This window comes from Macaca thibetana, chromosome 4 (assembly GCF_024542745.1).
Source record: "Macaca thibetana thibetana isolate TM-01 chromosome 4, ASM2454274v1, whole genome shotgun sequence".
NCBI lineage: Eukaryota > Metazoa > Chordata > Mammalia > Primates > Cercopithecidae > Macaca > Macaca thibetana.
The window spans coordinates 146,340,012-146,367,708 of NC_065581.1; the positions used below are offsets into that span (position 1 = coordinate 146,340,012).

Below are 27,697 nucleotides of genomic sequence, written 5' to 3' on the forward strand. Positions count from 1 at the left end.
TAGGGTGTTAAAGTCTCTCTTATCATGTGAGATTCTAAGTCTCTTTGTAAGTCTCTAAGGACTTGCTTTATGAATCTGGGTGCTCCTGTATTGGGTGCATATATATTTAGGATAGTTAGCTCTTCTTGATGAATTGATCCCTTTACCATTATGTAATGGCCTTCTTTGTCTCTTTTGATCTTTGATGGTTTAAACTCTGTTTTATCGAGACTAGGATTGCAAGCCCTGCTTTTTTTTGTTGTCCATTTGCTTGGTAGATCTTCCTCCATCCCTTTATTTTGAGCCTATGTATGTCTCTGCATGTGAGATGGGTCTCCTGAATACAGCAGACTGATGGGTGTTGACTCTTTATCCAATTTGCCAGTCTGTGTCTTTTGATTGGAGCGTTTAGCCTATTTATGTTTAAGGTTATTATTGTTATGTGTGAATTTGATCCTGTCATTGTGATGTTAGCTGGTTATTTTGCTCGTTAATTGATGCAGTTTCTTCCTAACAGCAATGGTCTTTACATTTTGACATGTTTTTGCAATGGCTGGTACTGGTTGTTCCTTTCCATGTTTAGTGCTTCCTTTAGGAGCTCTTGTAGGGCAGGCCTGGTGGTGACAAAATCTGTAAGCATTTGCTTGTCTGTAAAGGATTTTATTTCTCCTTCACTTATGAAGCTTAGTTTGGCTGGATATGAAATTCTGGGTTTAAAATTCTTTTCTTTAAGAATGTTGAATATTGGCCCCAACTCTCTTCTGGCTTGTAGAGTTTCTGCCAAGAGATCTGCTGTTAGTCTGATGGGCTTCCCTTTGTGGATAACCTGACCTTTCTCTCTGGCTGCCCTTAACATTTTTTCCTTCATTTCCACTTTGGTGAATCTGATGTGTCTTGGAGTTGCTCTTCTCGAGGAGTATCTTTGTGGCGTTCTCTGTATTTCTTGAATTTGAATGTTGGCCTGCCTTACTAGGTTGGGGAAGTTCTCCTGGATAGCATCCTGCAAAGTGTTTTCCAACTTGGTTCCATTCTCCCCATCACTTTCAGGTACACCAATCAGACGTAGATTTGTTCTTTTCACATAGTCCCATATTTCTTGGAGGCTTTGTTCATTTCTTTTTACTCTTTTTTCTCGAAACTTCTCTTCTCACTCCATTTCATTCATTTGCTCTTCAGTCACTGATTCCCTTTCTTCCAGTTGATCAGATTGGCTACTGAAGCTTGTGCATTCATCATGTAGTTCTCGTGCCGTGGTTCTCAGCTCCATCAGGTCATTTAAGGACATCTCTACACTGGTTATTCTATTTAGCCATTCGTCTAATCTTTTTTCAAGGTTTTTAGCTTCTTTGCAATGGGTTCGAACTTCCTCCTTTAGCTCGGAGAAGTTTGATCGTCTGAAGCCTTCTTCTCTCAACTCGTCAAAGTCATTCTCCATCCAGTTTTGTTCCATTGCTGGCGAGGAGTGCTTTCCTTTGGAGGGGGAGAGGTGCTCTAATTTTTAGAATTTTCAGCTTTTCTGCTCTGTCTTTTCCCCATCTTTGTGGTTTTATCTACCTTTGGTCTTTGATGATGGTGACGTACAGATGGGGTTTTGGTGTGGATGTCCTTTCTGTTTGTTAGCTTTCCTTCAAACATTGAGGACCCTCAACTGCAGGTCTGTTGGAGTTTGCTAGAGGTCTACTCCAGACCCTGTTTGGCTGGGTATCAGCAGCAGAGGCTGCAGAACAGTGAATATTGCTGAACAGCAAATATTCCTGCCTGATTGTTCCTCTGGAAGCTTCATCTCAGAGGGGTACTGAGCCCTGTGAGGTATCAGTCTGCCCCTACTCAGGGGTGCCTCCCAGTTAGGCTGCTCGGGGGTCAGGGACCCACTTGGGGAGGCAGTCTGTCTGTTCTCAGATCTCAAACTCCGTGCTGGGAGAACCACTGCTTTCTTCAAAGCCATGAGACAGGGACATTTACGTCTGCAGAGGTTTCTGCTGCCTTTTGTTTGGCTATGCTCTGCTCCCAGAGGAGGAGTCTACAGAGGCAGGCAGGCCTCCTTGAGCTGTGGTGGGCTCCACCCAGTTCGAGCTTCTCAGCTGCTTTTTTTGCCTACTCAAGCCTCAGCAATGGTGGGCACCCCTCCCTCAGCTTCCCTGCCGCCTTGCAGTTTGATCTCAGACTGCTGTGCTAGCAATGAGTGAGGCTCTGTGGGCGTGGGACCCTCCGTGCCAGGCATGGGATATAACCTCCTGGTGTGCTGTTTGCTAAGACCATTAGAAAAGCGCAGTATTAGGGTGGGAGTGACCCAATTTTCCAGGTGCCGTCTGTCACAGCTTCCCTTGGCTAGGAAGGGGAATTCCCTGACCCCTTGCACTTCCCGGGTGAGGTGATGCCCGCCCTGCTTCGGCTTTCGCTCGGTGGGCTGCACCCACTGTCCTGCACCCACTGTCCTGCACCCACTGTCTGACACGCCCCAGTGAGATGAACCCGGTACCTCAGTTGGAAATGCAGAAACCACCCGTCTTCTGCATCGCTCACGCTCAGAGCTATAGACTGCAGCTGTTACTATTCGGCTATCTTGGAACCGTCCTCCTGGAATTTTTCTTAAAGGAACTTTGGGATTTTCCTTTATTTCCATGTTTGGGGGTTTGCAGGTCCCTAAAAGGAGAGGTGCGGTCCCAGCTATATTTCGCGGTGTCCCATGATCCTATTGCACAGGAAATTACAAAAGTCTTAGGAGCTCTATGTCAGTGTAAGGGTAAACTAAGGCTGGAGCCGAACTGGGAACGAAGACACAAGGCAAATGGCAGTGAGAATAGCCTTTTATTAGGGCTTGCGTTCCTCGGTCCAAAGGCGTGGGCCGAGGAAGTTGCGCTAAGGGAGGAGGGTAGGGGCTTCTTATAGCCTGAGAGGTAGGGAAGCTGGTTGTGCAAACAGAGCCTGGGGGGTCTTGAAACTACTAGGGCAGGAGTTGAGTAAGGGTCATGAGGAAGGGGTCTTTGGAAACTGTCAACTGAAACTGCTGTTTACGAACTTGTGGAATGCAAGTGAGCTGCAGGTCATGGGGGAGTGTGACTGCCCAGCTGGAACCTCTGATGTATGTAAGTCTGAGGGTGTGTTCAAAGAGGGAGGGAAGTCTCGAAACAAAGGGCCTGCTCGAACAAAGGGCCTGCTACGCCGAGTGGTGCCGCCATGTCGGGTCTGGGTCCCTGCCTAACATTCCGACCGCTTTCTAATAAGAAAACGTGTTCATCTGGCTGCTTCCTGCTGGTATGGGTCGTCGTGGGGTTCTTTGGAGGTCAGAACTCGGGTATAGGGGTGGAGCAGCATCTGATTGAAAGTGACCTGGGAGACTTCTTTCACACGGTCCTGGATGAAGCGGAGGACACAGGGAGCTATGAGTAGCAAGAAGCCAATGATTAGTAAGGGGCTTAGGAAGGGTAGGACTTAACCGGCCACAGATGACTGCCACACCTAAGTGAGGGCCTTGATCTGAGGTTTTTCTGGTGGAGTCTTTCCCGAATCTTTTCTAGAGTGAGGAGATTGGTTTCTACTAGTCCTGACTCATTGATGTAGTGTTCGGTCAGGAAGGGGAAAGGAGGGGGTTAGGTTAGAGGAGTTAAAAGGGCCAGGTAAGGGTACTGCAACCAGTGGGAGCTTATTCAAGGCTGCACACAAGAAACAATGAGAGATGTTGTGTACCTCGGCCATGTGTACCACTTGAGTCCCTTCCCTGACTAAGGTTTAGCCAGGAAAAAGGGTTGCTGCTGTCCTGGGGCTTGCTGCCTGGGCTAGAGCTGAGATGGCTTCTTCCTGTTGTCTGATGTCAGAGGCCAGGCTGACGAGGCTGCTTACAACCTTGATGTAGGCCTTAAAGATCTGAGTTGGGCCACGGGATAAGACTCACTGTGCCCACCAGTCCTAGGAAGGACAAGATCTCTTTTGCATCCTCAGGAGGCTGGAGAGTTTCAATGAGGCTTTTTCTATCTGCTGTGAGGCTTTTTGTAGTGGGTGTGAGGAGTATACCTAGGTAGGTGACAGAAGGGCTGCAAAGTTGAGCCTTAGCTGGGGTAACCCCATAACCTCGGTTGCCTAGAAAATTTAAAAGTGTAGCAGTGTCTTCAAGGGAGCACTCCTAGGAAGGACTACATAGCAATAAGTCTTCGACATACTGCAATAGTGTGCTGTGGGTCAGGGGACAGAGGACAGCATCCTGTGCCAGTGCCTGTCCGAAAAAATGGGGGCTATCCCGGAACTTTGAGGCAAAACAGTCCAAGTCAGCTGGGAAGAAATATGAGTATCTGGATCTTCCAATGTAAAAGCAAACAGAAAGTGGCAGTCTGGGTGTAGAGGGATGGTAAAGAAGGCATCCTTCAGGTCAAGGACAGTGAAATGGGTGGTGTCAGGGGGAACGTGTGAGAGGAGTGTATATGGATTAGGAAAAACTGGAAAGGTAGGGACTACTGCCTCATTGACGAGACCCCAGATAGGCCCCAGAGCTTTTCTGTACAGGCAGGATAGGAGTATTGCATGGTGAGTTGGCGGGAACTAGAATGTGCTGCCGGAGCAGGCATGTAATGATGGGTTTTAGTCCCTGTCAGTGTTCAAGGGAGATAGGGAACTGGGGTCTAGAGGGGAACTTGGAAGGGTCTTTTAGCCGGATGCGGGCCGGAGTGTGGTGCTGGGCAATGATTGGGGTGGAGGCGTCCTACACCTTAGGGTTAATGGGGACTGGAAACGGGAGTGGGAAGTCAGCCTGGCGGGGTTCGTCAGGTGAGAGGAGGGGGAAGAGGAACGCAAGGTGTGGGGAGGGGTTGAGCCAGAAATGAACTGAGGCCCTAGCTTGGAGAGGAGATCTCGTCCTAACAAGGGGACTGGGCATGAAGGAATGATAAGAAATGAGTGTGAGAAGCGGGAGCCATCCAAGCGGCAAGACAGGAGGAGTCTGGCGGTAGGTGGAGGGAGTGCCATCAATTCCCATGACCGTGACAGTGGAGGGGTGGCTGGGGCCACTAAAGGAAGGCTCCTTTGGGTTGGGGCACTGCTTGGCTCAGTGGCCGTCGTTGCCGCACTTGAAGCAGGCACCAGGTGGCGCTTGGGTAGTACCTCCTTTCTGGGAGCTCCTGAAGCTGGCCAGCCTCAGGGCTGCTACCAAGGCCTGGGTTTGGAGTTGTACCTTCTGTTTTAGCCTGGCCTGTCGTTGGGCCTCAGCTGCTTCCTCCCTGGAGTTGTAGACCTTGAAGGCCAGTTCGACTAAATCCTGGATGGGAGTTTGAGGGCCGTCTTCCGCCTTTTTAAATTTTTTTTTGGATATCAGGGGCCGACTGAGAAATGAAATATGAGGCCAAGACGGTTCCTCCTGCAGGGGAGGCAGGGTCAAGGTGGGTGTACTGAATAAGTGCCTCAGTCAGCCGGTTAAGAAAAACGGCTGGATTTTCATCTGCACCTTGGGCTACCTCTTTTAGTTTGTTAAAGTTGACTGATTTGTTAGAGGCTGCCTGCATGCCAGCAAGAAGGCACTGGACCATCATATCTCGGTGGCGGCGGCCTGCCCGACCAACCTGCTAGTCCTAGTTGGGCTCGGCTGAGGGCACTGCCTCGGTGCCGACTGGCATGGCGTGGTCAGTTAAATGAACCTGGTCAGCGTGCTGCCTGGCTGCCACTAGGATATGCTCCCGTTCCTCAGGGGACAGGGTTGAGGTCATAACGACATGGGGATCATGCCAGGTGAGGTCATACGCCTGGCACAGGTATCTGAACTTTTTGAAATACTGAGTGGGGTTGGCCGAGAAAGAGCCTACACGCTCTTCAATCTTCACAGGTCTGCCAGTGAAAACAGCACATGGACCCGGACTACTCCTTTGGCACCTGCCACCTCTCGTAAGGGACACAGGAGGTCGGTCCTGGACCGAGTATGGGCTGAGACAGGTGAGGAAGGGGAGGAGGTGGAGGTAGGAGAGGCAGGATCTGTCAGGTTTGGTGGGGACACAGAAGGGGTCGAGGGAAGGGGTGGCGCCGACGAGGATGGGGACAATGAGGCGTTAGGATAAGGAGGGGGTTGAGTGGAGGACCGAAGAGGAGGCAGGGAAAGAGCGTAAAGAGGCTCAGAGAAGGAGGAAGAGTTGTCCTTCTCCTTGGCTGAGGGAGTAGATTTCGCAAGCAGGACCTGGGCTCTGGGCGAGAACGCAAGTCCTAGAAGGCCTGAACGTAGGGTATCTCGGACCATTTGCCTAGTCTCTTACAGAAGTTGGTCAGATCTGCGAGAATGTTAAAGTCCAGAGTGCCTTCTGCAGGCTACTGAGACTGATTATCTAATTTATACTGTGGTCACGCCACTGTGCAGAAGAAAATGAGCCGCTTTTGTTTTAGGTCTTGGCTGAGACTTAAAGTCTGGAAATTAGCCAAGAGGCACCTCAGAGGGGATTTTCAGTTTGGTTTGGACTGGGTAGTTCCCATGGTCTCAAGGCGGGCAGTCCAGAGGCAATGGGAGTGTTCTCTCACTGCCACGTGGAGTGCGGGGTACAGTGGCTTCCCGGGAGGTTGGACGTCTCCTAGTCCCCGGTGCCGAGGTCACAGCTAACCGGAGAGAGCCCCTGACATGGTCACGTGTTTTGGACGGGGACTCCCGGAGGGAGCCTTCAGGACGGGGGGAAATTTACCCAGCAGTGATCGAATTGAGTCTTGGATTTGGTGAAACGGCTCCCGGCTCGGAAAGGAGGTCCTGGCTTGGGGAGAGGAGAGCCTGCCCGACCTGGCAGGGGTCCGGGGAGGGGGGCGGGTCTCCTCCCGGGTTTCGGCACCAAATGTAAGGGTAAACTGAGGCTGGAGCCAAACTGGGAACGAAGACACAAGGCAAATGGCAATGAGAATAGCCTTTTATTAGGGCTTGCAGGCGAGGTTCCTTGGTCCAAAGGCATGGGCCGAGGAAGTCGCGCTAAGGGAGGAGGGTAGGGGCTTCTTATAGCCTGAGAGGTAGGGAAGCTGGTTGTGCAAACAGAGCCTGGGGGGTCTTGAAACTACTAGGGCAGGAGTTGAGTAAGGGTCATGAGGAAGGGGTCTTTGGAAACTGTCAACTGAAACTGCTGTTTACGAACTTGTGGAATGCAAGTGAGCTGCAGGTCATAGGGGAGTGTGACTGCCCAGCTGGAACCTCTGATGTATGTAAGTCTGAGGGTGTGTTCAAAGAGGGAGGGAAGTCTCGAAACAAAGGGCCTGCTCGAACAAAGGGCCTGCTACGCCGAGTGGTGCCGCCATGTCGGGTCTGGGTCCCTGCCTAACAGTCAGGAACTGGGGGCAGAGAACAAATATATATTTCTTACGTAAACCAAAAAGTATGTGAGACAGGTCTCAATCAATTTAGTGGTTTATTTTGCCAACCTTAAGGACCATGGTCTGTGACACAGCCTCAGGGAGTCTTGAGAACATATGCCCAAGGTTACAACTTGGTTTTATACATTGTAGGGAGACAGAAGTTACAGGCAAAGACATTAATCAGTATATATAATGTTCAGCCTGGAAAGCGGGACATCTCTAGGTGGGCGTGAGAGAGATTTTAGGTCGTAGGTGGATTCAAAGATTTCCTGATTGGCAATTTGTTGAAAGAGGTAAGCCCTGACTAAAGAGTTGAATTCAACATAAAGAAATGCTTGAGTTTAGTTAGATAAGGGGGTTGTGGAAGCCAAGGTTCTTGTCATGTAGATGAAACCTCCAGGTAACAGGCCTCAGAGGGAATAGGTGGTAAATGTCTCTTATCAGACCTTAAAAGGTGTCATGCTCTCTGGAGAAGACCTAGTATGGGAAGGAGATTCCCTACAGAACGCAAATTTAGTTTACAGGAGGCAGCTTTACAGGGCCATTTCAGAATATGGAATGTCAAACAAAAAAATTTTAGGGGAAAATACTTTGATTTTCTTCAGGGCCTGCAATAAAATACCAAACTCTAACGTAACTCTTCGTATAGCATCACATGATGTTGTTTGGAATTTGGTATTTTATTGCTATGAAGAGTCTGTTTTGTCAGTCTTATGATCTCTGTTTTAATGTTAACATCAGTCAGTTGTGTCTAAACTCCGAAGTGTAGAGTGCAGAAAAGCCCAGCATGTCCAATCCATAATGAGACATGTCTGACCCCTCCCTTTCAGTCATGGCCTAAACTAGTTTTTCAGTTTTCTTTGGGGTCTACTTGGCTAAGAGGTGGGTCCATTTAATCGGTTGGGGGGCTTAGAATTTTATTTTTGGTACCCTTGTTATATCAGAGATCCTTTCAGTCTTTTATGACCATTTGACTTGGTGGGTGGATATAACCCAAGAGGATGGGAATAGGAAGCTTTCTTGGCTTATAGGCTACCTTTACGTGTAAGTGTGTAAATGAAGGAGTCCTCCTTGGGATCTGTGTTAACTTATTGGGGACATAATTTGGAATTTGAAATTAGAGTTTTTTAAAAAACAGAATGTGAATAGGTACTCCTGTTCACATTTTTTTCCTGTAGACTTTGCAAAAAGGGATAGCATGGCAAGACAGATGGGTTCCTGCTATCTCTCAATCTTTTTGCCTTCAGTATGATGGCAGAGCAAGCGAGTGTATGGACAGGGCCACTGGATCTGGAAGACAAAGCCCTGTGTGGAGAAAGTGATGCCCCTGTAGTGAGGCAGGCTTCTTGTTTCTTCTGCAAGCACAACTGCAGTCCCAGAGAGTGACAGCCTATCTTTAGCAAGTAGGATCTGGAGTTACTGTGGTATTTGGAGAGCCAGCCAGTCCGCCACAGTTGCCTCAGGCTGCATGAATAATTTCTCTACAAAAAATGGCAACACTTTTCCATCGTAACTGCAGTTTTTGGTGTCTGATGCTGGAATTCATTTCTAAAGTCAGAGTAATATCACATTAAAATGAGCAAATCTCCAGACACTGATTTTTAGCTGCTGATTTTTTGATTGTATAGTGTTTACTTCTTTTCGCTTCAGGGGAAAGAAAGTGGACACATCTCTAAGCCTTAAATAACAGTCATGAATATTTCACCGTGTGACCACAGTGGTATGATGGAGGGCATCCAAGGAACAGAGGGAAGGAAGGAGAGTGTTACTGTAGAGGGAATATGTTGTCATTTGAAATTAAGGTTGGGACATCTCAGTGAAATCATTAAAACCTAGAAACTAAAATGAAAATAAAGACCTGTACTCAAAACACTGGCTTAAGGAATTGGGTTGCTTGGAGGCAGAGAGAGAATTAGCCAATGAGTAAAAACTATGGCATTTGAATTATGAAGAGAAAAAGTACAAATTGGGTTTTATAAAGAGATCACTAGAAACTTGAAGAGAGAAGAGGATCAACTTTAAAAGCAAACTGTAGGGGAATTGGAAAAGGAAATTTTAAAATTTAAAATATTTAAACAGGCCATTACAAAGATAAAAGGCTTTTGGGAAGACTTAGGGCCTAGGACTTCTCATGTGAAGCCTCTCATATCTCTAGGACACCAACATAGGGCAGAGTCTTACTATGAGGCTTTTTCTCCTGAACACCCCTTCACAATCCCTGGTAAGCTAGATTGGGACATACGAGAACTCCTTTCTTTCAGGCCAATTGCCTCCTTTGTCCATTTCCTCCTCACTGTTTCATTTGTAGTAAAAAACAGTCTTAAATTGAATGCTTTAAAATTATAACCAAAAAGTCTTTAAATACAAATCTTAAGATTGTGCTGATAGAAATTTGCTAAGCAAATCAATTCTCTGAGTACAAAAACAATTGCGTCAAGTTTCTGTATTTAACATTAGCTGTGGCCAATATTGTGTTGCATAGAAAAATGTCAATCCAAATGAAAGAATTAACTTCAAGTTAGAAAATAATATGGATTCACAATTATTCTCCCTTCTTATTCAAAACCATGCAGGTAATATATGCTTTAAACACTAAAAATGATGAGCATGAATCTGCAATTCAAGCCCTCAAAGATGCTCATGAAGAAGAAATTCAACAAATTCTTGCAGAAACAAGAGAAAAAATATTGCAGTATAAAAGCAAAGTAACAGAGGAGCTAGACCTTAGAAGAAAGATTCAAGTTTTAGAAGCATCATTAGAAGATCACATAAAAATGAAGCAGCAGGCTTTGACAGAATTTGAAGCTTATAAGCACAGAGTTGAGGACATGCAACTTTGTGCAGAAGCCCAGCATGTGCAACGCATAGTGACCATGTCTAGAGAAGTCGAAGAGATTAGAAGGAAATTTGAAGAAAAATTACGGAGCTTTGGACAGCTTCAGGTACAGTTTGAAAAAGACAAACGATTGGCATTGGAAGACCTGCGGACTGCTCACAGACGGGAGATACAAGAGCTATTGAAGTCACAGCAGGATCACAGTGCCTCAGTAAATAAAGGGCAGGAGAAGGCAGAGGAACTACACAGAATGGAGGTGGAGTCCTTAAACAAAATGCTTGAGGAGCTAAGACTTGAACAGAAGAAACTAATTGAGGATTATGAAGGCAAGTTGAATAAAGCTCAGTCCTTTTATGAGCGTGAGCTTGACACTTTGAAAAGGTCACAGCTTTTTACAGCAGAAAGCCTCCAGGCCAGCAAAGAAAAGGAAGCTGATCTTAGAAAAGAATTTCAGGGACAAGAAGCAATTTTACGAAAAACCATAGGAAAATTAAAGACAGAGTTACAGATGGTACAGGATGAAGCTGGAAGTCTTCTTGACAAATGCCAAAAGCTTCAGACGGCACTTGCCACAGCAGAGAACAATGTTCAGGTAAGTAAAGAATATTATATTCAACACGTGGATTTTTTTTCTTTTAAATATATGTATTTTGTAGGCTAGAGAGCAGTCTGACCCACTTAGAATCACACCACTTAGACTTTTTTTTTTTTTTTTAACTTTCCTGCTTTTTCTCTGTGAGAAAAATCAATGACAGGATAATTTATATTACCCTGTAGTTGTTATTTCAGAATTTCAGATGTTAGGGGCCCAAAAAGACAAGCTTAAAACCTTGTTAATTATTGACTGGGCACAGTGGTACACACCTGTAATCCCAGCACTTTGGGGGGTCCAGGCAGGAGGATCGCGTCAGGCCAGGTGTTAGAAACCAGCCTGGGTGAGTGAGCTTAGCGAGATAATACCGTTTCTGGGGGAAAATATTGCTAATTATTTACAAAAGGATTTTAATATTGGGCTTAAAGTTTAAATACATTTTTTTCTTTTCCTTTCTCTAATAATGGTTTGTCTGCTAGCTGATATTTAGACACTGATCGAGAAATTTTTCAAACTGTACTTGAAGCTGTCCAAAGCTCCGCAGTTTTTCTTCAAATTCCCTTCTAATCTCTTCGACTTCTCTAGACATGGTCACTATGCGTTGGACATGCTGGGCTTCTGCACAAAGTTGCATGTCCTCAACTCAATTAGAAAGTAATTCAGGTTACTTTCTAAACCTGAATTTAATAGGGGTATTGCACAAGTCTGGGGGCAAAAATGCTGGAAGTCCACAAGTTTTGTTTTGTTGGCTTAGAAAATTTCGTAGCCATGTTTTTAATACCTGTGCAACATTAGAATGGATTAGAAAGTGTAGAATAGCCTTTTCTGATTGGGTCATGTGGCTTATGAAAATATCAAGTTATAAGTCACCAATACTTACAGATTTAAAAATTGGTATATACTTTAGTATGACTTCTAATAGGAGAAAACTGACCCTTATAATTTAAATGAATTAGTATTATTCCTGCATTTTAATAATGGCTATTTAATCTTTCTTAGGGTCTTCAAAAACAGCTTGATGATGCCAAGGAGGGAGAAATGGCCCTATTAAGCAAGCACAAAGAAGTGGAAAGTGAGCTAGCAGCTGCCAGAGAACGTTTACAACAGCAAGCTTCAGATCTTGTCCTCAAAGCTAGTATGTCTGACCACAGTTTTTGATGTAATGCTTAGCTAAAACCAACACAACACTTTTTTTTTTTTTTTTTTTTTTGGAGACAGAGTCTTGCTCTGTTGCCTGGACTGGAGTGCAGTGGTGCAATCTCGGCTCACTGCAACCTCTGTCTCCTGGGTTCAAGCAGGTCTCCTGCCTCAGCCTTGAGTAGCTGGGACTACAGGCACACGCTGCCACGCCTGGCTAATTTTTTTGTATTTTTAGTAGAGATGGAGTTTCGCTGTGTTGCCCAGTCTGGTCTCGAACTCCTGAGCTCAGGCAGTACCCCCGCCTCGGCCTCCCAGAGTGCTGGGATTACAGGCATGAGCCACCATGTCCGGCCCCAACACTTAAATGTTAATTTAAGGTAGCAATTTTTTTTCTTCTAATATTTTAAAACTACTTAAACTGTAAATATGTTAAAGGACTCAATATCTTAGTAATTACTTATAAGATACACAAATAACTTTTTTTTTTATTTTTAGGAATATATTTTTATAGAAAACTTGAGAGTTAGCAGGTAAAATACCAATAAATTAGTCACTGAAAGAAAAACAGGCTGGGCGTGGTGGCTTACACCTGTAATCCCAGTGCTTTGGGAGGCCAAGGTGGGCAGATCACTTGCGGCCAGAAGTTGGAGACCAGCCTGGCCAACATGGCAAAACCCCATCTCTACTAAAAATAACAAAAATTAGCTGGGCATGGTGGTGCATGCTTGTAATTCCAGCTACTTAGGAGGCTGAGGCATGAGAATAACTTGAACCTGGTGGCAAAGGTTGCAGTGAGCCGAGATTGTGCCAGTGTACTTCAGCCTGAGCAACAGAGCAAGAGTATAACAACAAAAAAAAAAAAAAAAGAAAGAAAAATGAAGCACACTTTTCAAGAGGTGTTGTCCTTTAAAAACATACATTTTATTGTCTGGGCGCAGTGGCTCACACCTGTAATCCCAGCAGTTTGGGAGGCTGAGGCCGGCAGATCACAAGATCAGGAGATTGAGACCATCCTGGCTAACATGGTGAAACCGCGTCTCTACTAAAAATACAAAAAAATTAGCCGGGCGTTGTGGTGGGCGCCTGTAGTCCCAGCTACTCGGGAGGCTGAGGCAGGAGAATAGCGTGAACCTGGGAGGCAGCAGAGTTTGCAGTGAGCGGAGATCATACCACCGCACTCCAGCCTGCGTGACAGAGCGAGACTCCGTTCCAAAAAAAAAATATATATATATATACACACACACACACACACACACACACACACACACGTATATATATATTTATTTATTTTATTTATTTTTTTGAGACAAAGTCTTGTTCTGTCACCTAGGCTGGAGTGCAGTGGCATGAAAACAACTCACTGTAGCCTGGACCTCCTGGGCTCAAGTGATCCTCCCACTTCAGCTTCCTGAGTAGCTGGGACCACAGACATGCGCAACCTTGGCTGGCTAATTTTTTAATTTTTTGTAAAGACGGGGTCTTGCCATGTTGCCTAGAGTGGTCTCAAACTCCTGGGCTCTAGCAGTCCTCCCACCTTGGCCTCCCAAAGTGCTGAGATTTCAGGTGTGAGCCACCATGCCAGCATTTGTTTAGTTTTTAGAGATGGGATCTTGCTCTGTTTGTTGCTCAGGCTAGAGTGCAGTAGCATGATCATAGCTCACTGCAGCCTCAAACTCCTGGGCTTAAGTAGTCCTCTCGCCTTAGCCTCCCCAGTAGCTGGGACTCTAGGTATGCCACGGGCTAACTTTTTTAAAGATGAGGCCTCACTGAAAAAATATACATTTTAAAGTGTTTAAATTAATTGAACTATATGTAAATTATAGCAGTTCATTTCTTAGGGCTTGTTACTAAGGTTCATTTTTATATACTAAAGCTGACTTGCGTATTTCTTGAGTGGCTGGTATGCTGTTTCACAGCCATTACTGGAGGAGGTGGGTGACTTGTGTCAGTTCTGAAGTTATATTTTGTCTAAGTGTTTAGTGTGCCCAGGAAGGCTGTTTGAGCTGGTTCTTTGAGGATCTCGTTTGATTTTGATTGGCTTATCAGTGAATCTCAGATTTTCCTTCCTCTAAAATGGTTGTTTTTAATAACCTTTAGTGCACATTGGAATGACCTGAAGGGTTTGTGAAACTACAGATGCTGGGCCCCACCCTCAGAGTTTCTGATTCAGTAGGTCTGGGGTGGGTCACATTTCTAACCAGAGTTCCCAGGTGATGCAGGTGATGCTGGTCCCGGGTACTTTGAGGACCTCTGCCTTAAACTATCCTTTCTATGAGACCTTTTTCTTCACTCACTCTTCATCTCTCTGTCTCTCTCCTGATTTTTCTCCATGTTCCCTGCTTATTGCTGTCATTTAAAAGATTCTTTCATAACCTTGCTGTCTTTATCTGTGTCTTATACCACCTTAGTTTTTGGTTGGTTGGTTGTTTTCATTTGGAGACGAGGTCTTGCCATGTTGCAGGCCATAGTGCAGTGACTGTTACAGGTGCAGTCATAGTTCACTGCAACCTTGAACTCCTGGGCTCAAACAATCCTCCCACCTCAGCCTCCCAAGTAGCTGGGATTACAGGCTCCACTTTAGGTCTTTATCTGGCCTCTTGCCTGAAACAAATTCAGTTTCAACCAAACTGCTATCTGCCATCTTTGTTTCCTACATACAGATTTTTTCCTCTTTATGTTAGAACTTAAAAATAAAGAGATTAGAAAAGAACAAATCACTCATTTGACCCCACAGTATCAGTCAGTGCATCCTCTCCCTCCTTCTTTTATTCCCAGGAGACTTTTTTATGAAGCCCTGAGGAGTGGCGCCTATTTCAACCTGTTTAGCTTGCAGTCTTCAAAAAAAAAAGCAGTAAAACGGTGCGAGGTGCAGGAAGCAACATTAATCATGTGAAAATGGCATTTTAATTTATTCTAATATGCTAATAAGTATTTTCATATACGTATTTCCATTTTATGTAGTGAAGAAACAAAAGGAAAATTTGTACATATAGACCGTTTATTTTACTTAAGTATAAAGTACAGTTGTGTTATTAAATATAAACTGTTTATCTCATAGTACAACTGATTTTTAAATTGAAGGGATTTTCTTTTGGGGGGGATAGGTCATATTGGAATGCTTCAAGCAACTCAAATGACCCAAGAAGTTACGATTAAAGATTTAGAATCAGAAAAATCGAGAGCCAATGAGAGATTATCTCAACTTGAAGAGGAAAGAGCTTTTTTGCAAAGCAAAACCCAAAGTCTGGATGAAGAGCAGAAGCAACAGATTCTAGAACTGGAGAAGGTAAAAAGTAATGGACACTCCATTCCCCCCCAAAAGAGTTCAATTTTCCTCTTTTTCAGATTTGAAGTATTTGGAGTATTCCTTGCTATTTCCTACTTTAGTGGTTATTTTTGGTTCTAATTTTGAGGAAATGGGTATACAGCTAGACTATCCTATACTGTGTGTATGTTCAAAATATGTGGATAACAATCTATATAATATAAAAACTTAAGACATTTCAACCTATTTCAAGCCAGAAATTGAATAAACTCTTATTTCAGTGGAGTATATACTTATAGTTAATCATGTTTGTTTTCTATTAATGAAATATATTACTGCATATACACATAGGAAATTTCTGTAGAACTGAAAATATGACAGGCTTCAAGCTCTGAAAATGTATACCAACATACTGAATTTCTAGTTTAACAAGTGAGACATCATTTATAGAGTAATTGCTGAATATATATTCCAGTTTTTCAGATGCCCATAATACCAAGTGGGAGTTTTTGGACATCCTCTTCTTTTTCTTTCCCTCAACGTCTAAGTATTTTGAAAATGTCTATTCTCTTTGCTCTTTACTTACTTCCATTAATTCCTTAACCTGGTGCAGTCCTCTCTGACCTTCAGTCCACAGAATTTGCTTTTGCCTCAGCCCTCAGTGACATCCTGATTGGTGGACTTGGTGGATCATATCTTACCATGGTACCTACTAACCACTGATTTACAATCTCTCATCTCTTATTTCACATTCTTTCACATTTTTCTCCTACCTCCTTGGCCTTACAGTCTTCTTTGTGAACTTCCCTCCTCCATCTGTTCCCTTACCATTGATTTTCCAGTATTTTCATCTCATTCTATGTACTCATTCATTCCAGTAACATCAACTGTCACTTATTCAGGGATAGCTTCTAAATCTTTAGGTCCAGACCAGACATTTTCTCTGAATTTAAGTCCTTATATCCTTTCCACTAGATATCTCCATTTATGTTTTTCACAAACATCAAGTTACCATGCCTAGAACTTTCTTCTTTCAAAAGTACTAAGTTTCTTTTACTCCTTATTTCAACCAGTAGCACCACCGTCTATCTAGTTGCTAAATAAAAAACCTGAAAGTCATTCTTGATTACTGTTTTCTCAAGCCCTTTATCTATTACAGAGTCCTGTTGGTTCTACTCCCTTAACATATTTTTATTCCATCCTCCCCTGCTCATACCCATTCATAGATCTGAAGTTTAGGCACGTGTTAATTGCTTGCCTGGACAACTGTCTAGCAGCAATCTCTGATTTCAGTTGGCTCACCAGCCTGCTTCCAAGATGATTGTTTTAAAAAGTATATCATTTACTTAAACTTCAGTGATTTATCAGTCCCTTCAGAAGAAAATTCAGAGTTCTTAGTGTAAAAGACCCCTTCTCATTATTTTATTCCTGCCTACTTCTGAGCCCCGTCTGTCACCATTTTATCACCTTGTGTCCTGTGTTCTATCCAGACTGCTTAGCTGCACTGACTTTCTGTCTCCCTAAACTTTGCCATCTGGTTAGCTACTTATCATCTTTCCAGTGCTGCACAACAGTAGAAATGGTTATGAATGTAGGCTTTTGACACCAGACCTAGGCTTGACATTTTCTTATCATTAATCTCCTCTGGGCTTGTTGTAAGAGTTAAATGAGAAATGTCATCACCAGCTCAGACGCTTTCTCTTCTGAAAAGCCTTCCCTGATACCTCTCTGTCTCTGTCTTTGTCTCTCTCTCTCTGACACACACACACACACACACACACACACACACACACACACACACATGCTTTCCCACCCCATCCAAGTTAGGCACCCTTCTAATATACTCTTATAACACAGGATATACATCTGCTTTAGTTCGTTTTGCATTGCTGTAAGGGAATACCTGAGACTGGGTAATTCATAAAGAGAAGAGGGATATTTGGCTTGCAGTTCTGCAGGCTGTGCATGAAATGTACTACTGGCATCTGCTTCTGGTGAGGCCTCAGGCAGCTTACAATCATGGTGGAAGGAGAAGGGTAGCCAGCATGTCGCAGGACAAGAGAGGGAGCAAGAAAGAGGAAGGAGGTGCCAGCCTCCTTTAAACAACCAGATCTCACGTGAACTCATAGAGTGAGAGCTCACTCATCATTGCAAGGACAGCACCAAGCTATTCATATGGGATTCACCCCCATGATCCAGACACCTTCCACTAGTCACACTTCCAACATTGGAGGTCACATTTCAACATGAGATTTGGTGGGGACAAAAAAGTGCAAACCTGTGTCAACATCCCTTTTTCATAGAACTTATAAAACTATATTGCCACAGTCTTTTGACTTTTTTTCATTATTAGAACTGTGAATGCCCAAAAGGTACTTGATTGGCATTCAAAATTATATTGAGTGATATCGTTTGAGTGGGTTAACTGGTAAGCCATTTTGTATACTATTTTGACATAAAAGGAAGCCCTTTACTCTTAAGCTTGCAGATGTATTAACTCACATTTGGTCTAATATAATAATAGTCTATTTTATCTCTTGCTTTAAAATTTTTCATTTTGTGTGGGCTCACCTGTCACTTTCTGAGAACACTAATGATTTATTCTCATGTTTCGTAGTCTGGATCCCACAGCACTCAGTTTATTCAAGCTTCCATATTTATAGGGTATTCAAATTACCCCAATAGCAGTAATGAAAAAAGCAGGTACTAGTTATTGATCTTTGTCTGTTTTAATTTTAGAAAGTAAGTGAAGCAAAGAGAACTCAGCAAGAATATTATGAAAGGGAACTTAAAAACCTGCAAAATAGATTGGAAGAGGAGGTGACTCAATTAAACGAGGCCCATTCTAAGACTTTGGAAGAATTAGCTTGGAAGCACCATATGGCAATTGAAGCTGTCCACAGTAATGCAATTAGGGATAAGAAAAAACTGCAAATGGTGAGTAAAAATTTAATTTATCATTGCATTGTAAATTGACGAGATTTCTGTAATAGTCCAGTGTGACCTATATTGTAGAACAATGATTTGCTTCTTTTTTTTTGAGACAGAGTCTTACTCTGTCTCTCAGGCTGGAGTGCAGTGCAGTGGCGCAGTCTCGGCTCATTGCAACCTCCGCCTCCCAGGTTCAAACAACTCTCCTGCCTCAGCCTCCTGAGTAGCTGGGACTACAGGTGCATGCCAGTACACCTGGCTAATTTTTGTATTTTTAGTACAAACAGGGTTTCACCATGTTGGCCAGGCTGGTCTCGAACTCCTGACCTCAAGTGATCCTCCTGCCTCAGCCTCACAAAGTGCTGGAATTACAAGCGTGAGCTACTGCACTCGGCTGATTTCCTTCATTTTGATGACTGCTGTCTTGTAATCATTCTCGAAGTCATGGTTCAAAGAGTAACATACCTGATAGTTCTTGATATGGGATATAGCTTATTGAATTGATATGAGACATTGCTACTTCATATAAGCCATAATAGAAACACTGTTTGTGTTCTTGAACTGTCTCTTCATGAGACAATCTAATAGGTGTGCTCTTCAGGAAGGCTCAACTAGTTGAAAGTACATATTCTCTCGTAGTTAGTTTTCTTCCTTGAGAAAATGATTTATGTTTTATTTTGTTTGTTTCTTCCTCAATTAAGTATTCAGCTTGCTAACAGTAATATATGACAGACAGAATTGCAGAGTAGGAAAAGCAAAGTATCTGACAGACCTTGGCCTTACACTGAGCTCTTTGCTTATTAGCTGTATTACTTTGGGCCCCAAAAGCTATGCCTCAGGCTCCTCATCTGACAGAAGATATGATCCATCTTAAAATGTTCCTTTGAGGATTAAGTCAGATAAAGTGTTGAGTACCGAGCCATGTTCTAGCACATGATGATAAAAGTTAGTTATTAGTACTTCTTACTATATACAGTACTGTTTTGCATCTTTTAAAAAATTTAACTCTTATGACACATTATTGGTTTGATTTCTGTACTCATTTTACTGAAGAGGGGATGTGCTCAAGCACATGCAACCGGTAAGACTCCAGCCTTGAACTTAGGTTCCAGATCTGTCAAACCCCAGGCATCTAAATACCATCATGTAGGCATTTAGTAATGATGGTTGTTATATATTTCACGAATGGTACTTTACAGTTTACAAAGAGCTTTCTCATATATACCTTAATACTTATGACTTGGAGATTAAAGTTATTTTTATTATATAGATGGTAAAATAGGTTATATAAACCTTGATGATTTCCTCAGAGCCGCAACGCTATTAAGAAGAGATAGGATATGAATTGAGATCTGCCTCAGTGTACTTTCCTTTTGTGACACGACTAGCTGGGAAAAATATTTAAGACCTAAACTTAATTTAAAATTCAAATAAAACTTCCTGTTAGAATGTTATTTCTTTCTAAACTTATTACTATTATGTTTATGTAGCCAGAGACAAAAGTTAATGACACATTGTTTCTCAAGACTCTGACGGTAGTATTCTGTGTGCCAGGTCACTATTCCAGAACCAGTTTGCACAGCATTAGTTATATGAGGCATGTACGTGCTTAGCAATTCTGGTTGCCTGTATCACATGTTCAGAGTTTTACAGAAGAGTGTTCTGTGGTAACTGCTTCTTCTGTACTCTCTTTCCTAGCTATCTTTTGGTATTATTTTTCATTTCTACATTCATTTTCACCTTAACCACCTTCTTTCTTATTGGAATAAATTGCATATGTCCTGCCTTTAGCCTTTATTCCTCTCTATTAAGTTATAAGTGCTAGAATCAAGGCATCTTTCACCAATGTCATTTTTACCTCATTACTTTACTCCTCATTATCCCTTCACCTGATTAAATTTTAATTTTCTAGCACCTGCCTTAAACTACTTAAATTTCTTAAAGTCTTTCTTTAAAATATGGTTGCCATAAGACAGATGACATGAAATTTCTGATATGTGAACATATTCACCACCCTATTGCAGCCTTATTTCTACCCTTCTTTTTGTTTTTATCAGAGTAACTTGTGTATCACTTGCTCTTTCTTCCTCTCTTGCCTGTCTACCTCATGTCTGAACCTAAGCTGAAACCAGCCTCCTTCCAGAATAGTCTTCCTCCAGTATCAGATTCTCTCTTAAGGAACATTTAGGTGAAGATGACTTCTCTTTTCTTATTATTCAGTTATCAAAAAGGGTTGTATTGCCCATAACTGTAGTTGACCCACCACAACTGAGAGTGAATGTACAGAGAACCCATGCAGAAAACTGTTAACATAGGAGACTTGAGGCTACCATCCTTAAAAAGGCAAGTTGGCCCTTGGCTGGCATCTGGGAAGTTGGATTTCTGGAGGGACCCCCCCCCCCATTCCCTAATAAGAATGACTCACTGGCCTAAGCTGTGGCCTAACCACGCAAACAGTGTGGTTTATGCTGAACACCTGCTTTCCTTCTGGGAATCTGGAATTTTGACATGTGACAGGAAGATGGTACCTGTATGATCAGTCGCCGATAAAAAACCTGGGTACTGAGTCTCTCATGAGCTTTCCTAGTAGACAACATTTCATACAAGTTGTCACAGGTTGCTGGAAGTATTCAGCCTGTCTTGTATAAGGACAACATTTCACACAAGTTGTCACAGGTGTCTGGAGGTATTAAGCGTGTCCTGTGTGAGAGGGCTCTTGGAAACTTTGTACCTGTTTCTGGCAGACTTCACCCCATGTGCCTTCTTCCTTTGTGGTGTGTGCTTTGAGTCCTGTACTGTAATCACAGCCGTGAATGTGACTATACCCATGAATGTAAATCATCAAACTCGGGTTTGTTTTGGGGTCCTCTGACACTGAACCTTATTTATTCTTCTTCTCATTTTACACTGTAGAAATATTGAACTGCATATAGCATACTCTGCTCTTTTGTGCCTTCATAGTGGTTAGCACATGCTTTTTCCCATGCCCAGAATGCGATGTTCCCCTCCTGCTCCATCGCCTTTTCTTCCTTCAAACCATGCTTAGGGATTGCTTTCTCTCTAAAGGTTTCCCTGCCAACCTAGACATTATTAGTCCCCCTTCCATATACTCCCATACTCCCTATGCATGTCTAATTTAGTTAATGTTATTTAATTGCTTGATACCATGAGCTTATTAAGGGCAGGCTCCATATCTTATTGCCTTTGTTACCCAAGTGTTAAGTAGCGTGCCTGGCAAATAGTAAGTGGTCTTCAGTAATTATCAGTTTTACCCGTTTTGCTCTTTCATTTGCCTTCATTTTGTACTTGTTCATTCTCTACTATGTTCCAGCGCTAGACCACTGATTTGTAGAAGTGTTACTGGATTTCATTTTTTATGTGAACATAAAAGAATTTGAGGGAAAAATTTTTTTGAATTCAAGACCTAATTAGAATTTTGTATCTCACATTTTCTGTTTTTTGACTTCAGCTTGATCTAGTCCAGTCACATGCTCTCACCATTTAAAAACTTATAACTACATTGTAAATGAGTCAGAATGATAGAATCTAAGCCACTATGGGTGTCACTGTTAACTCAGATATTGTTAATTAAGGGTAAGGCCAATTTGAAGAGCAAAGTTTCAGAATACAAAACAGAATAGTCTTGTTCTTGGAGTCTTCGAAGTATATAATACTTGCAATTTTGTAATTTTGTAAAAATTTCTTTTTCTAAGGAATTGGAAGAACAACATAACAAAGAGAAACTAAACCTAGAAGAGGATAAAAATCAGCTTCAACAAGAGCTAGAAAACCTAAAGGAAGTACTGGAAGACAAGCTGAATACAGCCAATCAAGAGGCAAGAATTCTTTAGACCTGTTGCCTATGTTATAGATATTAATAATAATAACTTATTCTGGTGACGTATAGGTAGGTGAGTCTCATGAAGGTAAAATATCTAGAATAAAAATAATTTAAAAACTTTAATTGATGTTGAATTTTTCATGACACTCTGGCTATGTTCCACCAGTTAAAATTTACTGTCAAAAACATTAAAGTGCTGTTGTGGGGAGAAGCAAAACAAAATATCACCACATAGGAAAAGAATAAAAGAGAGTTCTCTGCCCTTTTGCCAAAAAATAGCTTATTATTCTCTATACTGCCTCTTTTTCTACAATTTCAACAGAAACTGAGGATGGTAGCTAGAATCAATAGGTTTAATCTGAATTACAGTCTGTGACATTGCTCTCTTAAGACTAGATATAAATGAAAGAAGAGAAAAGAGGGAAGTTACAGCTCTTCTTCAACCTCATATCAGCAAAGTTCCAGGTGGGTTAAGGATTGGACTATAATATGAAAATCATGGATATGAATATAAATAAAATATGAAAACAAAAATAACAAACCTGAGGACAAAGAAAGCTTTTTGATCATGATAACAAAGTTATGAATTGAAACATAGAATATTTGTACAGTTAAAGCTAAAACTTCTTTATATCAAAACACATCATAAGCAAAATTTAGAAAGAGGAAAAACTGGGAGAGATGAAGTAAGAGATTGACAGACTGACCAACAAAGAATTCATGTCTTTAACACTTTAAGAGTATTTACAAAACAGTAAGAAAAATACAGACACCCAGATTATCTTTTTACAAGCTAAAGATGAACATGAAAAAAAAATTGTTTCGTATAATTTAAGAACTGGAAATGAAATCAATGAGATGCCATTCCATTACCGTAAAATTAACACTGATAAAAAAAATTGAGACCATGCATTGTTAATAAGGGTAAAGAAATAAGCACTCAGAAACTGCTGATGGGGATACAAAATTGTGTAATTTTCCTGGAAAGGGATTTATTGGCACATAGAAAGCCTTAAAGAAAGGCTTTAATGCAACAATTTCATTTTTGTGTATTTAACCTACGCAGATAATTACGGATTGCTGACAAAATTTCAGCACTGTTTGTAGTAGAAGAAGTATAGAAAAACTTAAATTTTCTCAGAAGTCTGTCTGCCTAGAATAAAGGGAGTCTTCTCCTAGTTCACACAAGTTTTGTTTGCTTCTCTTTCCATGTTCTGGGACTGCTTCCACGCTGAGGGGTATTGCCTTTTTCCTGCTTAGAGGCACACATGGCCTAGCAACTGCCTTGGTACAATCCAAGGTCAGGAAAATGAAGGCATTTAGGGTCCTTCTAGGAGTTAAATACCTTCATTCCAAGATGTTAGAGATTTTATTCTTAATTGCTAGTAAGTATATATGAATTTTTTCTGTAATTGACTCATTCATTCATTTATTTAATAAATATTGAGTGGCTATTAGGTACCAAAGCACTGTTACACACTGTGGTTTCAGTGATAAGTCAGTCAGACATGGTGCCCACTACTATGGAGAGACAGACACAAAAACAAGTAAATACAAGTTTGATGCATATTACAAAGGGTGGTAAGTAATTAACAAGGGCTTGTCAAAATAATAAATTTAGGAAAGCTTATGCAAAGGCCCTGAGGCATGAGAAATCTCTAGGAATTGTAAGAATACCAGTTGTATTAGTCTGTTTCATGCTGCTGATAAAGACATACCTGAGGCTGGGCAATTTACAAAAGAAAGAGGTTTAATTGGACTCACAGTTTCACGTGGCTAGGGAGTCCTCAGTCATGGCAGAAGACAAGGAGGAGCAAGTCACATCTTACATGGATGGCAGCAGGCAAAAAGAGAGCTTGTGCAGGGAAACTCCCATTTTTAAAAAACCATCAGATCTCATGAGACTCATTCACTATCACAAGAACAGTGCAGGAAAGACACAACCCATAACTCGGTCACCTCCCACTGGGTTCCTCCCTTAACATATGGGAATTGTGGGAGTTACAATTCAAGATGAGATTTGGGTGGGGACACGGCCAAGCCATATCACCAGAAAAAATGGAGTGTGATAGCAACTATAATAATTAATATTTAATGCTTACTGAGTCCCAGACTTTGTTTTATATAGCCTCTTCTTTACACTGTTCTCTCCTTTAATCCTCACAGCAACCCTGTGCAGTAGATACCAGTTCCTAAGGCACAGAAAAGTTAAATAACTTGCCCACGTCAGCACATAATAAGTAGATAAAGTCAGAATTCCATTTCAGGTAGTATGCTTTCAGAATTCAATTCTTAACCCTAGTGCTACTCTTTCTCTCAATGAGTATATAAAGACCAAGAAGAAGGGATGCCATGCTGAGGCTGGAGATATCAGCAGGGGCTACGCGTGGAGGTCTTATAAGCCCCATGAAAGATTTCAAAAGTTATCCTAAGGGCAGTGGAAAACAGTTGAAAGATGCTAAGTGCAAATATGTGGATGCTTGCGCAGTGGGTGGGGCTTATGCTCATGTCCGTATTTGTAATTTATAAAAAACTCACTCTGGTATTGCAAGGAGAATGGATTAGAGAAGAACAAATACAGATAGATGGATATATCAAGAGGAGGTTTCTACTTACTGTATTCCCTCAGTTTGTACATTAATAAGGAGAATCTGAGTATTGATTTCTATTGCAAATGACAGAAATCCTAGCTCAAACTAGCCTAAAGAAAAAGAAAATTTAATTGACTCATATGACTGTAAAGTCCAAGGATAATGTTAGCATCAGGCAAGACTAGATTCAGAACTGAAATTGTGACAATAGAACTCAGCTTTTCTTTTTATCTTAAATTGGGTTTGTTCTCTGGGTTGACTTCATGCTTCAATCATATATTCCCTGAGGTGTGTGTGCAGCTGGCAAAAAACCTTTTCTAGGAGCTCCTTTTAAAGTCCTGAGATCACTGTGACTAGATAAGCTTAAACCATGTGCCTGCCCCGAACCAATCCCCATACCAACAAAATGAGATGACGTTACTGGTTTACACTTCAATGAAGCGCTTCATTCTGGAGTTTAAGTTGAATGCTTACTAAGACCACATGAACCGATAAAGAATGTGAGTAGATGCCCCAAATGCCATAAGGAGATTTTGTTATTGGGAGACAATAGGTGTTTTCTCCAAGTATCCATTTTTATTGTATTTAAGAAAACAAACTGATCAGTTATGTTCAACACTTACTTTGCTTTTTACATTTTGTTACATTTAACTTTGCAGAAGTTTGAAGTTTTTGCTTATTTAAATATTCTATCTCTAATTAGATTTGTAATGGCCTTAATAGGCCTTCTCTTTGAATTCTTTACATTGTTACTAGAATACTATTCTTTTTGTTTGTTTGTTTGTTTTCTTGAGGTGGAGTCTCCCTCTGTTGCTAGGCTGGAGTGCAGTGGCGCAATCTCGCTCACTGCAACCTCTGCCTCCCAGGTTCAAGCAATTCTCCTGCCTCAGCCTCTCAGGTAGCTGGGATTACAGTGGTGCGCCACCACGCCTGGCTACTTTTTGTATTTTTAGTAGAGATGGGGTTTCGCCATGTTGGCCAGGCTGGTCTTGAACTCCTGACCCCAGATGATCCACCTGCCTCGGCCTCCCAAAGTGCTGGGATTACAGGCATGAGCCACTGCGCCCAGCCCTAGAATAGCATTCTTTATAATTTAAGTTTATGGAAGAATTTTACCAAACTTTCAAGAAACAGGTGATTCTTTTCCTGTGAAAATACTTCAGAGCAGGGAAAAGATATGTAGCTCCTCTAATTATCTTATGAGATTAGCATTCCTTTAGAGACACCAACAAGATAAAATACTACCACCACCAGTATTGCAGAGCATATACCTGCATGGAGAGGGGACCAGAAGGTTGTGCACCCGGGAAGGGAATAGTGGGTCAGAGAAGGATTGAAGGAGAATTTTTTTTTTTGTAATGTCTGTATTTCCAAGGAGAAATAGGTATTATTTTTAAATTATCAATTTTAATTTTTGTAGAAATTTCATAGGCTAGGCCATTTTGTAAGAATGAGGTTTTTACTTTATAGCATTGTCCTAAATAATTTGAAATATTTCATGTATGTATTTTAGTATTCGTAACTTTACAGTAGGGTTATGCTTAATCAACAATTGTCTGTTAGCTCCTAATTTCAAGAGTGTATAAATTCAACTCTTAAAGATTTCATGAGACAAATTTTGTATGGAAACACAGGAATCACAACTTACTCTAGTTTATAATACGTTTACCAGCTTATCAATATTGACCTAAATTTATCCCCTTTGCAAATAGGAGATAGAGACTCAAATGAAATATGCGATTAAATTTTAAAGAACGGTTTTTAAGATATTTTTATCTAAAATTTTGTCTTACTCTTTTATATAATCTTTATCTTGCTTCAGCTTCTTATAGGTATTTTATTATATGGTAGAACTAGGAATTCTCTTTGTTGGACAAAGGTATGTCTATTCCTCTACATGGTTGTCTTGAAAAAAGAAAATCTTAAATATGAAAGTCTTTTCAAAACACAACAGAAGAAAACTGTCATGGTTATTTGAGTGCTTTTTCCAAATTAATCAGGAAATTGTCCATTCAGTAAAATTACAACCAAATAAAATAGGAAGAAATTGTAAGACTATTTTGCTGTTCTATTACAATGAAGTATATTAAAAGTACCCTATTTACTTACAGATTGGCCGCCTCCAAGATCTGGTAAGGAAAAGTGAACAAGGTCTTGGCTCTGCAGAAGGACTTATTGCTAGTCTTCAGGACTCCCAGGAAAGGCTTCAGACTGAGCTTGATTTGACTAAAGACAGCCTAAAGGAGACCAAGGATGCTCTATTAAATGTGGAGGTGATTTCATAATTCTACTATAATCTAAACAGCAGCAAAATAGAAATATAATTTAGCCATTTGACCTACAGCTATTTAAGCAGCACATTGTATATAATTAGTGTATTAGTTCTTAGAACTACCATAACAAAATACTACAAACTGGGGAATTTAAAACAACAGAAATTTATTCTCTCATAGCTCTGGAGGCTAGAAGTCCAAAATCAAGGTGTTGGCACAACTATGTTCCTTCCTAAACTCTAAGGGAAGATCCATCCTTGTATTTTCCAGCTTCTGGTAGCACCAGGCATTCCTTGGCATTCGGCAGCATAATTTCCGTCTCTGCCTATCTTCACATCTTAAAAGGATACCAGTCATATTGGAACAAGGGCTCACTCTACTCCAGTTTGACATCATCTAAACTTAATACATCTGTACTGACCCTATTTCCGAATAAAGTCACATTCTGAGGTACTGGGAGGGTAGGACTTCAATATATCTTTTAGGGGACACAGTTCAACCCATAACAATTGGAATGTGCAGTTCTTTTACTGGTAAGAGTTAGAACTCTCGTATACAGCAAGTAAGTGCTTCTCTGTGTCTGCAGATTTCAGAAAGACTCTGCCTTTTTTCTTCCACTCTCATGAAGCACAGCAAAGATTTAGATTTTCTTAGATAGTAGAGAAAAATAATCCATAAAACTGGGTGTGTCGTACCCGGAGAGTTTTTAATCTTTTCCTTCAGAGAGATGGTTTAGACTATAGGCGCTGAAGTCAGGTTGGTTGTATGTAAATTCTGAATCCTCCACATAGTGTGTAACTTTGGGCAAAGCCTCACCTTCCACATCTGCACAATGAAGGAGGGGTGAGGGGGTAATAACACTCTTCACAGCACTATTGTAATAATTAAATGAGATAAACCATTTACAGCACAGTGCTTAGCAAAATAGCAAACACTCAGTAAATACTGCCTTT

At 41.6% G+C, this 27,697-nt stretch overlaps 1 protein-coding gene across 5 annotated transcripts in view; it reads left to right on the forward strand.

Annotated features, from left to right (window-relative positions):
- FAM184A (family with sequence similarity 184 member A) overlaps nucleotides 1–27,697 on the forward strand; it is a 128,083-nt gene that overhangs the window by 55,481 nt on the left and 44,905 nt on the right. For all 5 annotated transcript variants that reach the window (XR_007725178.1, XM_050788742.1, XM_050788746.1 and 2 more), the window contains exons 2-7: nucleotides 9,849–10,703; nucleotides 11,703–11,838; nucleotides 14,948–15,129; nucleotides 17,848–18,045; nucleotides 21,753–21,875; nucleotides 26,583–26,744. Coding sequence is in view for 4 of the 5 variants with exons in the window: in XM_050788742.1 (XP_050644699.1) it covers nucleotides 9,849–10,703; nucleotides 11,703–11,838; nucleotides 14,948–15,129; nucleotides 17,848–18,045; nucleotides 21,753–21,875; nucleotides 26,583–26,744 (1,656 nt within the window). In the remaining variant the exon portion in view is untranslated. The remainder of the gene's footprint in view (nucleotides 1–9,848; nucleotides 10,704–11,702; nucleotides 11,839–14,947; nucleotides 15,130–17,847; nucleotides 18,046–21,752; nucleotides 21,876–26,582; nucleotides 26,745–27,697) is intronic.